The sequence below is a fragment of the Chlorocebus sabaeus genome, chromosome 21 (assembly GCF_047675955.1).
Source record: "Chlorocebus sabaeus isolate Y175 chromosome 21, mChlSab1.0.hap1, whole genome shotgun sequence".
Taxonomy (NCBI): domain Eukaryota; kingdom Metazoa; phylum Chordata; class Mammalia; order Primates; family Cercopithecidae; genus Chlorocebus; species Chlorocebus sabaeus.
The window spans coordinates 33,308,066-33,322,157 of record NC_132924.1 but is presented as its reverse complement, the minus strand read 5'-3'; the positions used below and the strand labels follow the sequence as shown (position 1 = coordinate 33,322,157).

Sequence of the window (14,092 nt, the reverse complement as noted above, 5' to 3'; positions counted from 1 at the left end):
TTGATTACAATCCTGGTGTCTCCACCATCTACCTGGGAGACCTTGAGCAAGACCGTTAATTACTCTGGGCCTCTGTTTTTCTGATTGGTAAAAATTTAGCATGACTAGGCTTTCTTCCATGGTTCTTTTCTGGTTCTAATATCTCCTGTTTCTGAGAAAAGACAATTTACACAATTTTATTTGTCTCAACTCAAGTACATCTTCACCAAGGAAGATGATTGTACTCAATGATGAAGAAAGTGCAATTCTATTCTACTTATCTTCTATTTAATAGAATCTTGTGAGATCTAGATTCTCAAGAATTGTATGAAAATATTTTATAAACTGCAAATGCTGCATATATATTAAGCTACAAATAATGGCTTCAGATTCTTCAGTTTTATAAGTAGAAAGCTCTGTAGAGTCAAAAATATGAAAGAAATTCTTTTCCTTTTAAAGAGCATTTGCAGAACATTCTTTTTTTTTGGCTATAGCAAAGGAAAATAAAATTAATAATGACATTTTTAAAGGATGAAAGCTGAATGTGTTTGACTTGGAACCTTTTATCATCCCTCTATGATTTTCAGGAAGAGAGATAGAATTGTTAAGTTTACTTTCTCCATTAAGAAAAAGGAATTAACATGCTTGTTTGTTTCTTTTTGTTTACTATAAGAATTTGCAAAATCCTTTTTCTTTCCAGCCCCCTGAAGTCAGGCTTACCATTGGGTCAGACTTTTTTTGGCCTTATTTTAGCAAAAATCATTTTCTTTTTCAAGTTTAAAATAAATAAAGAAAAAGGGTCATTCCACATGTTTCATTGTGTATTCAAATGGTACAGACTTCAGGCCAGCGGAGAGTGAGATCTCCTGAAGCTGTCTGGAGGGAGTTCGGCAAGCCCTCACAGACTGCGGCCCTCTGTCTACTGTATTCCTGCTTCGGAATTTATGGTGCTATTTTCTTGCATATCATCATGTTACTTAAAGGGTCAAGAGACTGTGGATGGCTAGTGGACATTTTAATTAAGGCAAGGGGAGGGGATTAGTGAATCTAGCTCATGCTTGCTACTGGCTTTTGAGAAAAAATACCCATTTATTAGCTTTCTGACTCTGTTTTCAGATCAAACTCCAACCCCAACGAGATTCCTGAAGAACTGCGAAGAGGTAGGCCTCTTCAGCGAGCTCGACTGCTCCCTGGAGCATGAGTTCAGGAAGGCCCAGGAGGAGGAGAGCAGCAAGCGGGTAAGTTTGCCTGGATGGACGCCTTGAGAAGTGTCCTGCTAGAAACTTCCACAAGGAAACTAGGTGTCTCTGCACTGCAGATTGTGTTGATGTGGCCTTGAAGTATTTTAGCCATTTGTGAGTATTTGTCTAACGTTTTTTAAAAAAATGATTATTCCTTGATTATGGCAGAATTCAAAGCTAGATAAATCATGTGAAAAATAGGTATCTGAAATACGAAATTCTAGCAGAAAAAAAAATTCAGAATCTTGAACAAAAGTCAAACTTACAGATTTTTTCTATTCCCCACCAGTTGTTTTACTTTGCTAAGTATTTAATAGCAAACCTTATGTGAGCAGTGAGTGCAGAAGAATAGAGTCAATGGGTGAGAGAACAGGCGAGTAATCTTCATGGTAGAAGAGAGGATTTCATCAGACTTTGGCCCATGTTGTAACTGTCTGTTTTCTATAATCTTTCCCATCATTCTGCACCAAATTCATAATTATTTCCTGGTCATATTACCTTGTCCTAGTATTGAACATCTGTTGTTGCTGAAACAAATAGGTTAAGTACAACTGTGAATCATTTGTTCTTAAAAATGTAGGAAAATCACTTTATGAAACCCTTCAGAATATATTCAGTTTTTATGGGAATGTGCTGAAATTTAAAATCACTTTACAAGATTCATGAAAGGAGATGGTGGTCACGAGTCAATGTGATGAGGATGCTTTTTGGTATTTTGTTCATTGTTACTATACAGCATTATTCAATGCCCACATTGTATTAAGAAACAAATTAGATACAGTCTGTGAACAGAAATTCAGAATGTGAAAGGTGATTGAAAGGAAAGACCAGTTAGGTAGTAATGAATTCTGAAGTCCAGCTGTTCCATCCGGAAAAGAAATTTTAAAAGGTTCTGATATTTCTCTAAGTGTTTCACAATCCTTTTAGTCCTTGTCTATGTGAAATTATAATAATCCCCCCTCCACCAGATTTTTCCTGTCACATTCTCATGTCATAATAGTCAAGGGCTTGTATTTAGCCTGTACAGCTTCAGGAAAAACCATGAAAGTAGATGATGCTTACAAGAGGGGTATAAAATCTCAGTCAACTTGTTTTATTTATTTATAATTCATTTGTCATGTATGCTTGACTGTCTCCTCCACTCCCCTCTCAAAGGATACAAAGTGCATTTTTTCTTTTTCAAACAAGCACTTATACAGCAACTATTATTTGCCAGTCAAATAATAAAGTTCTGAGCACTTTAAAAAATTAATAAAAATAAAAGACATGCATTCTATATTTTGTTGCAATAGAAATATACATATATTTTATATATATATATATTTTTTAAACCATGAAAATAGTGTGCAAGAGAGGAAGAAATTCTCATCATCTAGTCAACTTCCTTTGGTTGAGTAACAAATTTAGTTTTTTTGATAGACATGTATGTAGAAGACTAAGGAATTAAGTTCATTCATTCCTCTAGATATTCAAAGCTGGCTTCTTAAACTGAACTATAAGAAAGATGTGTATTTTGTCCATATCGTCTTCATTTCTGATAGAATGGTTTTACCTCAAGTGTGTGCCCTTGATTTTACTAAAGGCATTTTTCCTAGAACAGTTTCATGAAGCCCATTGTCGGGGTGTGGTTTTAGATAGTCTCCATTGCATTATTCATGATTTCTTATATGAAGCCCTGTATGAGGAAATTCTTGCAGATCTGAATTCCAGGAAATGGTTTGCTTCCCCAGAGGAACTGAAATATTTTTCTCCTCATGGACATGAGAATCGTGTAACTGGTTCTGTTTCTCTTTTCGCTTTGACTGCTAGGTTAACACAAAGCCAAGTTTACTGCTAAACTTTGAGAACTTTTCCAAACGTTGTGATGAGCGTATTTTACTTCCTCCCTAGACCAGACTTTCAGTTCTAGTTTATATTTTCTCTGGTTCTGATTTTTAATTTAAAAAACATTGTCATGCTGTACATGTTTTATGAGTTGCTTTAAATTTCTTGTGGGTTGAAAAAGAGTATAGATAATTAAATTTTAAAAATTAAAATAATTAAGCAACCAAAGTAAGAAAAGGAACTATTGCAGCTGTAGAAACATGTTATTTTCTCTCTTTTAAGTGTTGCTCATAGCTGTGTGATGCTTTCATGATAGGTGTGTGGGTGGGGAACAGCCAGCCTCCCCATGGTCTGGGGCCAGCATCTCAGGACACCACCATCTCATGCCCCAGCCTCACTTGCACGCATGGGAGGCTGGACAATATTTAGGCTGTTGAAGCTTCTTCTTCCTTTGCCCCATTCAAACCAAGCCAAATATAGCCTCAGGTGGCCATGGTTACACGAGAGGGCATTCTCTTGAGGTCTAAACCACAATGACTCCTCTGGCAGCAAAGAGGGCTGCGTTGGTGGCTTTGGCTCTGGCATTTCTTTGGAAGTCACTGGTCAGGGAAATGAGGAGTAGGAGTAATGCTCCCCTACCTGACAATATTCTATTACCTACCCCTTTGACCAGGTTTTTCCAGCTGTCGACATCCTTGGCATCCTGCCACCCCAGCTCTTCTTTCCCTGCTTATAAAGAAGAAACACAGATTCTTATTCAGTGACTATTTTATCAATTTTTAGTATTCTCTTCTTTTTCCTTTTGGTCTACATTCAGACAATTATTATTATTTTTTAAATTCTACATCTCTAGCTCTCTTCCAATTTCTTTTCCTTTGAGTCTCTAGACTTGCATTGGTTCCCTCGTTAGGTTTTAGTAAAGTGGAAGATGGATTAATTTATCTGGAGAATTTGGCTAAAGAAGGTTCTTGCTAGAACTTTCTATGTGTCTTATACAAAAATATTGGAAAGATTGGGCTGGTTCTGCATACCACCTTTAAAACTTCTAGCTGCAGTTGGTCTAGAAAATTCTGTTAAAGAGCAAATAGAGAATTGATCCTTACTTGGCCCATGTGGCTGTCCACTGGGGAAAAGTCTGTTTCACAGACTCTGTCTCTAATCCCAGCATCCTTTTCCAGAAGCATCCCAATGTGTATATAGAATCAATGCAGGCTGTAAGCAGGTTATGTCCACTGGAGAAAGGCCTCATTATCTGTATTAATGCTATATATAGTAGACAATACGTTCCATACTAGCCTCAATTTCCATATTAATAGAAGCTTATAACCTCATAAATCTTTAATAAGAGAATTGTTTCCCCTTAGAAAGGCATGTTGTAATTCACTATCAGGTATCATAAATCTCAACTTGCCAGTGGCTTAGAACTCAGACTAGCTCATATCCTGAAACATGTAAGAAACTTTTGTTTATCATTTTTCATTCAAGAAATATTTTCAAGTGCCCACCACATGGCAGGCACTGTCCAAGGCATTGTTGAATATACCACTGAATAAAGATGATAAAAAACAAACAAAAATACCTGCCTTCATGTAGCTTACCTCTAGGGGGCAAGAGAAACAATAAATATGTGAAAAAAAATGTGTAACATGTCAGATGGTGATAAGTGTGATGTGGAAACATGCAGCAGGGAAGGGGCGCAGGGCTTGCTGGGGGTGGTCAGGCAGGCATCACTGGTTAGTAGATGTGTAAGCAGAGACCCAAAGTGGGAGGAGGCCTGAACCAGGTACGTACTGAGGAGAATGTTCCAAGCTGAAAGCACGTAAGTGCAAAGGACTGGGGCTGGAGGGTGCTCTGCGTGTTGGAGGAATTACAAAGAGACCCAAAGAGGGTGTAATAAGGCTAGAAAGCTGGGTCTGGGAGGGCAGATCCTGGGGGGCCTTGTATACCATTTAAGGGGCTTTGGCTTTAACTGAGTGAAACTATAGGACAATTTTTTGTTTTTTTGAGACAGGTTCTCACTCTGATGCCCAGGTTGGAGTGTGGTGGTGCAATCTTGGCTCACTACAGCCTCGACCTTTTGGGCTCAGGTGATCCTCCCACCTCAGCCTCCCAAGTAGCTGGGACGACAGGTACCCACCACCATGCCTGGCTCATTTTTTTGTAATGATGGGGTTTCACCATGTTGCCCAGGCCAGTCTCAAACTCCTGGAGTCAAGTGATCTGCCCGCCTCAGCCTCCCAAAATGCTGGGATTACCGGCATGAGCCACCATGCCCAGCCAGGACAGTTTTGAGCAGAAGAGTGACAGGATTTGACTTACGTCTTAGAAAGATCACTTTGGCCACTGAGTTGAAAGCAAACTATCAAAAGGCAGTGGCTGAGAGAGAGAGACCAGTTGAGAGGGTATTGAAAGAATTTAGATTAGAGATGATAGCAGGTTGACTCAAGGTGGAGATGGAGGCAGTGGGAAAATTCTGGATACATTTTGAAGAGAGAGCCAACAGGATTTGCTGACGGGTTAGAATGGGAAGTAATAGAAGCAGCAAGACTAAGGATGAACCCAGGTGTTTGGCCTGAGCAACTGGAAGGATGGGATTGCCTATGAGAGGAGTGGGTTTAAGGGGAACATTGGGGGTTTCTTTTTAGATTTGCTAAGTGGAGATGCTGGATCAGCAGATGGATATATAGGTCTGGAATTCAAGGGAGAAGACCAGCCTGGAGATGCAGATTTGGGAGTCACTAATGTAGAAACAGTGTTTATATACTTGAGATTGGGTGGAGTCACCTGAGCCAGAAGTGAATAGAGATGAAGTAGAGAGGTCTGAGCATGAGCTGGGCAGAGTCTTCCAGAATTCTCTGACACAGAGGATTGCACTCCCCTCAGTGGCCAGAGATGACGCAGGAGACCATGAGGTATGAAGATTGAAGTCAAGTAGGGAAGCCCAGCCCTAGCAGACATGATGAATGGACAACCGGCATGTTGATTTTGAGTTCCTTGTTAAAGGAAAGGAAAACAAAAATATTTTAAAAAACAGAAAAAGAAAAAAAGACATAGGTGAATTTTCCTTTTATGTTTAATGACTTAAAAAAAAAGAAATCGCATAATGCACATCTAGGAGGTGGGAAATAGTTTCATCATATAATTGTGTGTGTGTGTGTGTGTGTGTGTAAGGAAGGAAGGGTAATTGAAGGGACTAGAAATGAACTCCTTTGTCTTGCTAAGAGAAATATAACATTACAGCCTAACGTGGTTAGAGACCCTGAAGATGAAAAGTGTGGTGTATAAGTGCTAAGTGTTGTTATTCTCCCATAGGACCTAAATCGGACTCATTATGCTGATGCAGCAATAGGAAATTAGGACATTTCCATGCTCTAGAATTCCTATGAAAATGATTAAAAGTGAAGTCCATCCCCAGAGAGTATTGACTGTTTAATACATGGAACAAGGGACAAGCTACAATCTTAAGATCTTGGATCCCAGCTCAACAGGAGTCACAGAACAGGGCATGGTGGGGTCAGCCTCAGCTCCGCAAAGCAGGCTGTTTAATCTGATTAAATTCTGTATCTGGAAATCATGTTACCCGATGCCACCCATTACTTGGGCAAGAAGGTGCGGAGAGAGAGGTACTTTGCCTTCTTACCCTGTCTTGTGCCTATCAGCCGCTAGCCAGCATCACTGTTCTGTGGGGAAGGTATGAGTGGTGCTGGATGGAAAATAAAAGATGCCAAGTTGAACAAACTTGCAACAGCTGCACATTCACATTTCCGGTTATGCTAACATGTTGCTTCTCTGATATTTGTGTAAAACAATCCTTCCCTCCCCGCCGAAGTGTGGAGAAAAAGAATATTCTGAAACCTAAACTTGGTTTTATCCAGGTTTTGAAAATGTCCCCATGTTTGCTTAATCCTAGCAGATGAGGCTGCTTTTGATCTTTTCATTTTTTTTTTTTATCAGCATGACTGAAAGGAAACACCCATTGACAATGATATTGGAGATGACAACCTCTTTCTTCCACCACCGCAATGACTGAAAACCCTAAGGCTTATGTTAGAAGGATTCTTTTTGTCCTCCCATTTCGGTGCACTACAAATGTAAATCACGTTCAACTTTCTCCTTGTAGGTTAAAATTATGCCCTCATCTTAGGCGGAATTTGACGCTGGAAGGGAATTTGGCTTGATCTTTGCATCCCACTCAGGGGAATGACTAAACCAGTGGATAAACTGGAAGCTATTTCATGTGTTTTAGGTCACTAGGATTTAGGAATAATGAGTACAATCTTAGCAGAGATTATTAAGGGTTGGTATTTACTTCCACATATGTGAATGAATGTGATCTCGGGTTCTGCTTCAACTTTAAAATGGAGTGGGGTTCTTTTCAACTCATAGGAGTTCATTTTTGGTTTGTTTGGGGGTTTTTTGGTGAAAAGACAGGGTATCCTGAAAGCTGCAATATACATTGTCTATTGTCTTGCAAAGAGTGAACACTTAATATTAAGTGTTTGATGTGGATGATGAGAGAAGCTCAGGAAGCTGACAGCTTCTTAGAGGAATACTGACTGAGATGGTGACAGATATTTGTTCATCATCTCCCTTGGTGAGTTTGCATATTCGGGTTATTTGGATCTTAATTGATGAATCCTTACAAGCTAATTTTCACAGTAAAAAAAAAAAAGTATTTTATCTCTTGCGACTGGGGATTCAATTTTGAGTGCTTGATTATTTGGCAGCTGGTGGCTCTGTCTTCAACCAGTGTTATCAGGCAAAGTGAAGAGGGGAGGTGGTTGTGACAGTAATTTCAGATGAATGTCTCCTAGCCTGTGGCAGATTTCATTGTTCTCTGAGTTCAGTATTAATTATTTAAATTATTTATCACAGGTTTTATTTATATTTGCTATGACAGAGCATTTGTTCTGGCAAGATAGAAGTCTCTGTCTGTTGTCTTCTTGAGAACTGGCCCAAGGTTTTCAGAGGCTGGAGTCTGAATTAGAAAGGTTGCGCATTCATGTCATGCCTGCGGTGTTATCATCAGAGGTACTAATGTCTCCCTTCAAGCTACAGAGTAGGAGGAGTAGGAGGGACTGGAGAATGCTTGGACCCTATTTTATTTCTATCATGATGATTGCTAGAGGAAGCTGGACATTAATTTTGGGAAAGACTATTTGTGTTGGAAATATTGCAGAGTAAAATCGTGTTTTCTTGCACCAGTATTTCCTGTTCAGTTGTGACTGGGGATGGTAATAATCAAAGGACTTACATATTCATAAAGCATATTCATGTCCACCTATGGACATGAATTAATGTCCATTAAACATGCTATTAATGATAATTTTATTTGCGCCTCTTCAGTTAACAGGGAATAATTGAAAGTGGTTATACTAGTAATATTTTTCTCCATTAGAAATGCAGTGAAATAAACTGTTGAGAGACAAAAAGGGAGCCAGTGGTTTACGTGGAACGTCCAGGCCTTTCTCTGACCTCTCTGGGTGTCCAACTCTGCCTCCCTGTCTTTTGGATGTATCCACTCTCAGTTGGTTTTCGTTTATACCTTCTCTTCAGAAAACCTATACATTCTCATAGTTTAAGAGTCAAGTCCACCCAGACAATTCCTTTATTTGTACATCTAGTCCTTGCACGGGCATAAATATTGGCCTCTAGCCTCTAGCTGTTACTGATGTTCCCATTGAACATACCACTGCTATTCCTTACTCAACATGTTGGAAACCATACCCAGGGCTTTCCCATACAAACTCACCACCATGCCCTACTCCCCTGGTTCTGTTAGAGGCAAGTTTCACCCTCCCTCAGCTCCCTCCCTACCCTCTTTTGTTCCACTCCCAATCAACTTTCTTGGATCCTCAGATCTTCCCTTTATTTTCCATTTCTATTACCTCAAGCCTAGACCATTCTTACTTCCTACTGGGTTATTGCTGCAAATTCCAAGAGGTTTTTGGCCTTTAACATAACTTTAAAGAGATACCTAACAGTAAATATTATTGTAATAAGTATTATTGTAAAATTGAATGTATTTTTTTTTAAATGGAAACTAACGGAAATGTTTAAAGTAAAAAAAAAAAAAAAAAAAAGTGTAACCAGGTATGATGGCTTACACCTGAAATCCAAGCTCTTTGGGAGGCCAAGGGGTGAGAGGATCACTTGAGTTCAGGAGTTTAAGACCAGCCTTGGCAACATAGTGAGACCTGGTCTGTATTAAAAATGAAAATTAAAAAATTATCCAGGGTTGGTGGCCCACACCTATAGTCCCAGCTGCTTGGGAGGCTGAGGCAGGAGGATTGCTTGAGCCCAGGTGTTCAAGGCTGCAGTGAACTATGATCGCACCACTGTACTCGACTGACACAGCAAGACCTTGTTTTGTTGTTGTTGTTGTTGTTTTTAAAGTAAAGAAAACAATTGTTCTTGAAGTTGTCTGCCTTTTCTTTGTGGCTAAAGGAAAAGTTCCTCCAAATATCATCATTGTTCAAAGTTAGAGAGGTTGGTGTGGAACATGGTGGGTATGAAAAGGGGATATGTTGGAAATTTTATAAACACAGCCTCATGCCGTATTTTACTACAGCAGCATGTGGTCAGCTGATCCTGGTGCTACAACATTGGGACTGAAGTAGGGGCAATAAAAAAAAAAAAAAAAAAAAAAAGACAGAAAAAACAAACCCCAAAACAGCCAAAACCACAGTGCAGCCCTGAAGCTCTGCAGGCACCGCCCTCAGCTCAGCTGCAGCCTGTAAGGGCCCCTTGTTGGGCCCACCCTGCCCTCCCATCAGGCAGCCTTACTGTAGCTGAAAATCACTCCAAGTGGATTCTGGTGGTTGGGATGATCCTCACTAAAACAATTAGGAAGCTCCGCCTTCTCTCCCAGCAGAGAACTTTCTCATCAGGGTGATTGTTTTAAATTCCAGGTTGGGTCGTGTTCTCAGCTTGTTTAAATCACTTCTTACCTGTCCCAAGGCGGGCAAGCCAGGCTGCAATTTCAAGGTGTTAACCCAAATGGAATCATAACATCGAATGGACACTCTTCCCCGAATGAATCCATTTCCAGCTGTGAGTAATTCAGGATTTCTAATGTGCCAGACAGGCACACAGAGTGGGGTGTGTACCTGGGCTCAGGAGGCCCTTGCATCTGCAGAGGAAGCTCACACTGTCCTCCGCGAGGCCCTGCATTAATACTCCCAAAGGCATGTGGGAAAACAGATCTGTTTTCTGGGCCAGATTAAAACTAAATGACTAAAAGATGAAGCTTCCGTTCTAGGCAGAAAACAGCACTCACATTTGGAAAATTGGACCAAATGACAGACTCAGTGAGCATCTGTAGCTAAGTCACTTACCTGGGCCCCTCACAGAGATGTGAAAAAAAATTGGCATTGTAAAAAGAGGAAGGGAAAATAATATAATAGTTGCAAGAAACCGTCTCTGCCTCCATCATCTCATAAATCCAGGTGAACATTAAGTGCGGCTAGGAGCAGGTATGGGAGTGATTTACTCTGAGAACTCTGCTCCAGCATTTGTGTGTTGTTAAGTTATTTCCATACTGAAAAGTCTGAGGCCAGGAACTGGGATTCCGAGCATTCCTCCCATCCGCATTTCCAGCACGTTGGCTGTCAGCTCAAACCTGTGGTGCAATGACTGATTTTAGCTTCAGAACCATGCAGGGCCATTCCCTTGTTCTTCACCCAAGTACCACCAAAGTCCAAAGACTTAGGAAAGTTGATCAAACAGTGCATTTTCCCCCCTGGATTACTGGTACCATGTTCATGTACTTTTTGGAACTGGCTGTTCTGGTGAGCCAGATGGGGCTTACGAGCCGCTTGGGTTGGAGAGGAGGCTAGGCTGTTTTCCTTGGGTGGCCATGCACAGTGTCACCTTCCTTGCTCCTCCTGTGTGCAGTGGGATTATCTGTTGCAGGCTTCTCTGCTTGACTGTTGTTAGGTTTCCCTCTGTGCTTTGCTTTCTGGGATGTTCAAAGCTATTGTTCAGTTTGTTAGAACTTGTGACTCTGTTCTGTGTGACCGGTCCAGTCCTCTTGTTTGGCTCTCAGGTGAAGTAGAATTCCAAAAGGACTTGACTTTCAGCATCTCCTCTAAGCACAAATTTGCTAATAGACCTCACTTGCTGCTGGCAAGACAAGACCATTCGAGCTATTATTTGAGAGCTCTGAAGCTAGAAGTAGGCTGTCCCACCTGCAAGCTTTCCCTTCGTTGTCTGGCGCTGGGGGTGGGGGAGCAGCTTGCTTCCCAGTACTCTCTGTGAAATGAGGACTTCACATTTTGGATTTAGTGTGGCTGCAGTCAGCAGAGTCCTTGAGATCTAAGGTTTGTGCAAAATACACCATCTGTTCTAAGAAAACTTTGAAAGTTAATCATAGTGCTGACCGAATCCTGCCTGAGTTGGTGCTGGGCACAGCCTTTTTCTGGGCTTTGTGCTTGGGTGGGGGCTTATTCAGGCTCTGCAAGCAGTCACCTCCCCAAAGAAGAAAAGCAGTCATGTTTCGTGTGAATGTCAGGCTGATTGACTACAGGTGATGCAGGACTGGGCATTTTGAATCACAGCCTCTCTCAAATAAGTCATCCCCCTTCCTGCCTTCTCCCGGAATGATTTGTTATGCACAGAGCTTAGGAACTTTCCCAGAGGATTTATGAACATAAGGTTATTGCTGAATTTGTTGGCATGGTTGGCCCGGGCATTCTTGTCCATTGCTCTCTAACCAGAGCAACAAGCCTTTGGGTAAGGAAGCCTGGGCTTCTCAGTGCTCTAGAATGTGGTGGGCATGCGAGTCCCACCGTTGTAGCTCTACTTGGTCCTCAAATGGCTAGAGAGAAACAAGATGGCCCAGAATTCTGGCAACCCCTTCCTCAGAGTGTCGTGCCAAAGAGCTCTTCCCCATGCTGCCAGGCCACCGGAAACTGGCCTCCGAACACTTCCTGTGCCATCCACACTACCCCCGTGTGGATTGTGAGGATGTGACTCGGAGTGTAAGCTAAACTCAGGACGAGGGCAAGAAGTCAGCTCCATTCCATCGCTCTCTAAAAGTCACACATGACTTTATTTTCTCGCCGGTAAAATAGGCCTTTTGACAACTTTGAAGTTCAAAACATAGGAAGTTAGAATGCGTCGAGATCTGAAGAATTGACATTAAAACTGGTTCCTAGGTAGGGCTTGTTAGATTCATACATCACTAGAGCATCTCACTTTGGACATTCTTTCTGGTGTTGACTACAAGAAGTGTCCAAAAAGGTGAGCAGGAAACAGGAATCCAAACTCCACATTCACAGAGACAATAACACCGTTGTGACATTGCTGCCTGGAAGAGGTGTCTTTTTCCTGCATGCCAGCAGTAAGGAAATAATTCCTTGATCCATATCTCTGCTAGATTTTTTTCTTTATTTGTATTACAGCAATACACACATACATGTGTATATGTTTTAGGCAAAGTTGGAAATTGAGACTTTGGGAACAATTTCATGCCAATTTCTAGGAAGTTCTGGCAGACATTCTGATTACACCTAAATTGTTTATAATGTTCAATTCAACGCCAGCTTTAACAGATAATTGCTATCAAAGTATATCTACCTGCTGCCCTTTGATTTTGAAGATGGCATCACTGATTTACCCAGAAGCTGGGGGTGAACTTAGAGTTGATTTACTCTTGGTGGTAATGGATTTGCACAGATACAAACACACATGCCCTCCCACAGACTTCTTTGCAACCAGAGGCACATATTGTAAGACAGCTGGCCGGGGCCAGGGGTGCAGCCTGTGATGGTGGGAGAGAGGCACTACTTTGTCCTCATTAAAGTAGTCCTTCTAGTTGAATGCAACAGTCATAGACCACAACTGCTCAGTGCTATACTTCTCATACAATGTACTGGTGTATTTAGCAGGAAAAACATCTGTTAATAACACTGATGGAATATTCCCAGCATTATTTTCTCTTCTATTTTACATTTTGCTCTTCTTAAATTTGACTGCTTTTTGACAAAATCTCAGGATGCCAAACATAACTAAATCATGTAACAGTGGTTTGTTGTTATACAAAAGCATCGTGAGCTCACATATGTGCATTAAACCAAACTGAAAATGGACAAGAAACTCGTAAAGAAGGACATGTGTGTCTCCGATTTTTGCATATGAGTTGGTGTTAGAAGGGAGAATAGGAATGGTGCTTTGGTGTATGCTAGGAATGGCTTGAAAGGAACTGATCCACTAAAATACTTTATTTAGTTGCATTGTGGTATGGGTTCTGCTCATCCGCCTGGATTACTGGCTTTTCATCAAAGGTTAAGTAGGTACTACTTCAATAGAGCCGTGTTCCTTCAGTATGAAGTAGCTGACTCAGGTCAGTTTTTAAACATCAGTTTATAATTTGCTATGCTCACACACTTATGCCAACTTCCTCCTTCGTAGTTTCCAAGTGGTAGCACTTGCCTCCTCATCCTCCTGCCTCATGCTTTTGGGAGGCCTCTTCCCTTTCACATTTGTCACTGAGACCGTTTGACGTATTAGCCAGTGGGGGCATGAGGTCCAAATGAGGATTACTCATATTTGCATTCTCCTTTCCTATCCATAGAAAAGAAGAGACCAAGTCTGAATTTTGAAGTGATCCCCACTTCCTACAACTCCCTGGCAGAGGTAACTTGCTCTTAGGGCCAAATCCCCTTCCCAACAGCTGTTTGGTGATTCTGTGTCACTGGGCTGACTGTAAAATCAGGCATACCCTTTTAATTACCTGTTCATATTTCAGCAATGCCGAGCTCTGTGGCACAGAGAGAGGGGATAAGCCTTCATTGTAATGGATTTTTAGAAAGACTATCTCTGAGATAAGAGTTCTAAATCTTGGCAGTCTCTTCAGAGCACACACTTTGTGATTGCACAGAAATTCTTGGCTCCCCAGAGCCGTGTTGTAAATGGAGTGCAGTGTACAGGGTTGGGTAATAAGATACTGCAGATACATTTTAGAGCAAGGTGCACTTTTGCTTTATTTATGAAGATAGACAGGCTGGTTGAGGGCTTAATCACAGCTGATAAATCATTTTAAGAAA

General features: G+C 41.1%; 1 protein-coding gene across 2 annotated transcripts in view; it reads left to right on the top strand.

Annotated features, from left to right (window-relative positions):
• Positions 1-14,092, top strand: part of CREB5 (cAMP responsive element binding protein 5) — a 411,935-nt gene that overhangs the window by 98,436 nt on the left and 299,407 nt on the right. For both annotated transcript variants that reach the window (XM_007981773.3, XM_038004780.2), the window contains exon 4: positions 1,096-1,217. In XM_007981773.3, coding sequence (XP_007979964.1) covers positions 1,096-1,217 — 122 coding nt within the window. The remainder of the gene's footprint in view (positions 1-1,095; positions 1,218-14,092) is intronic.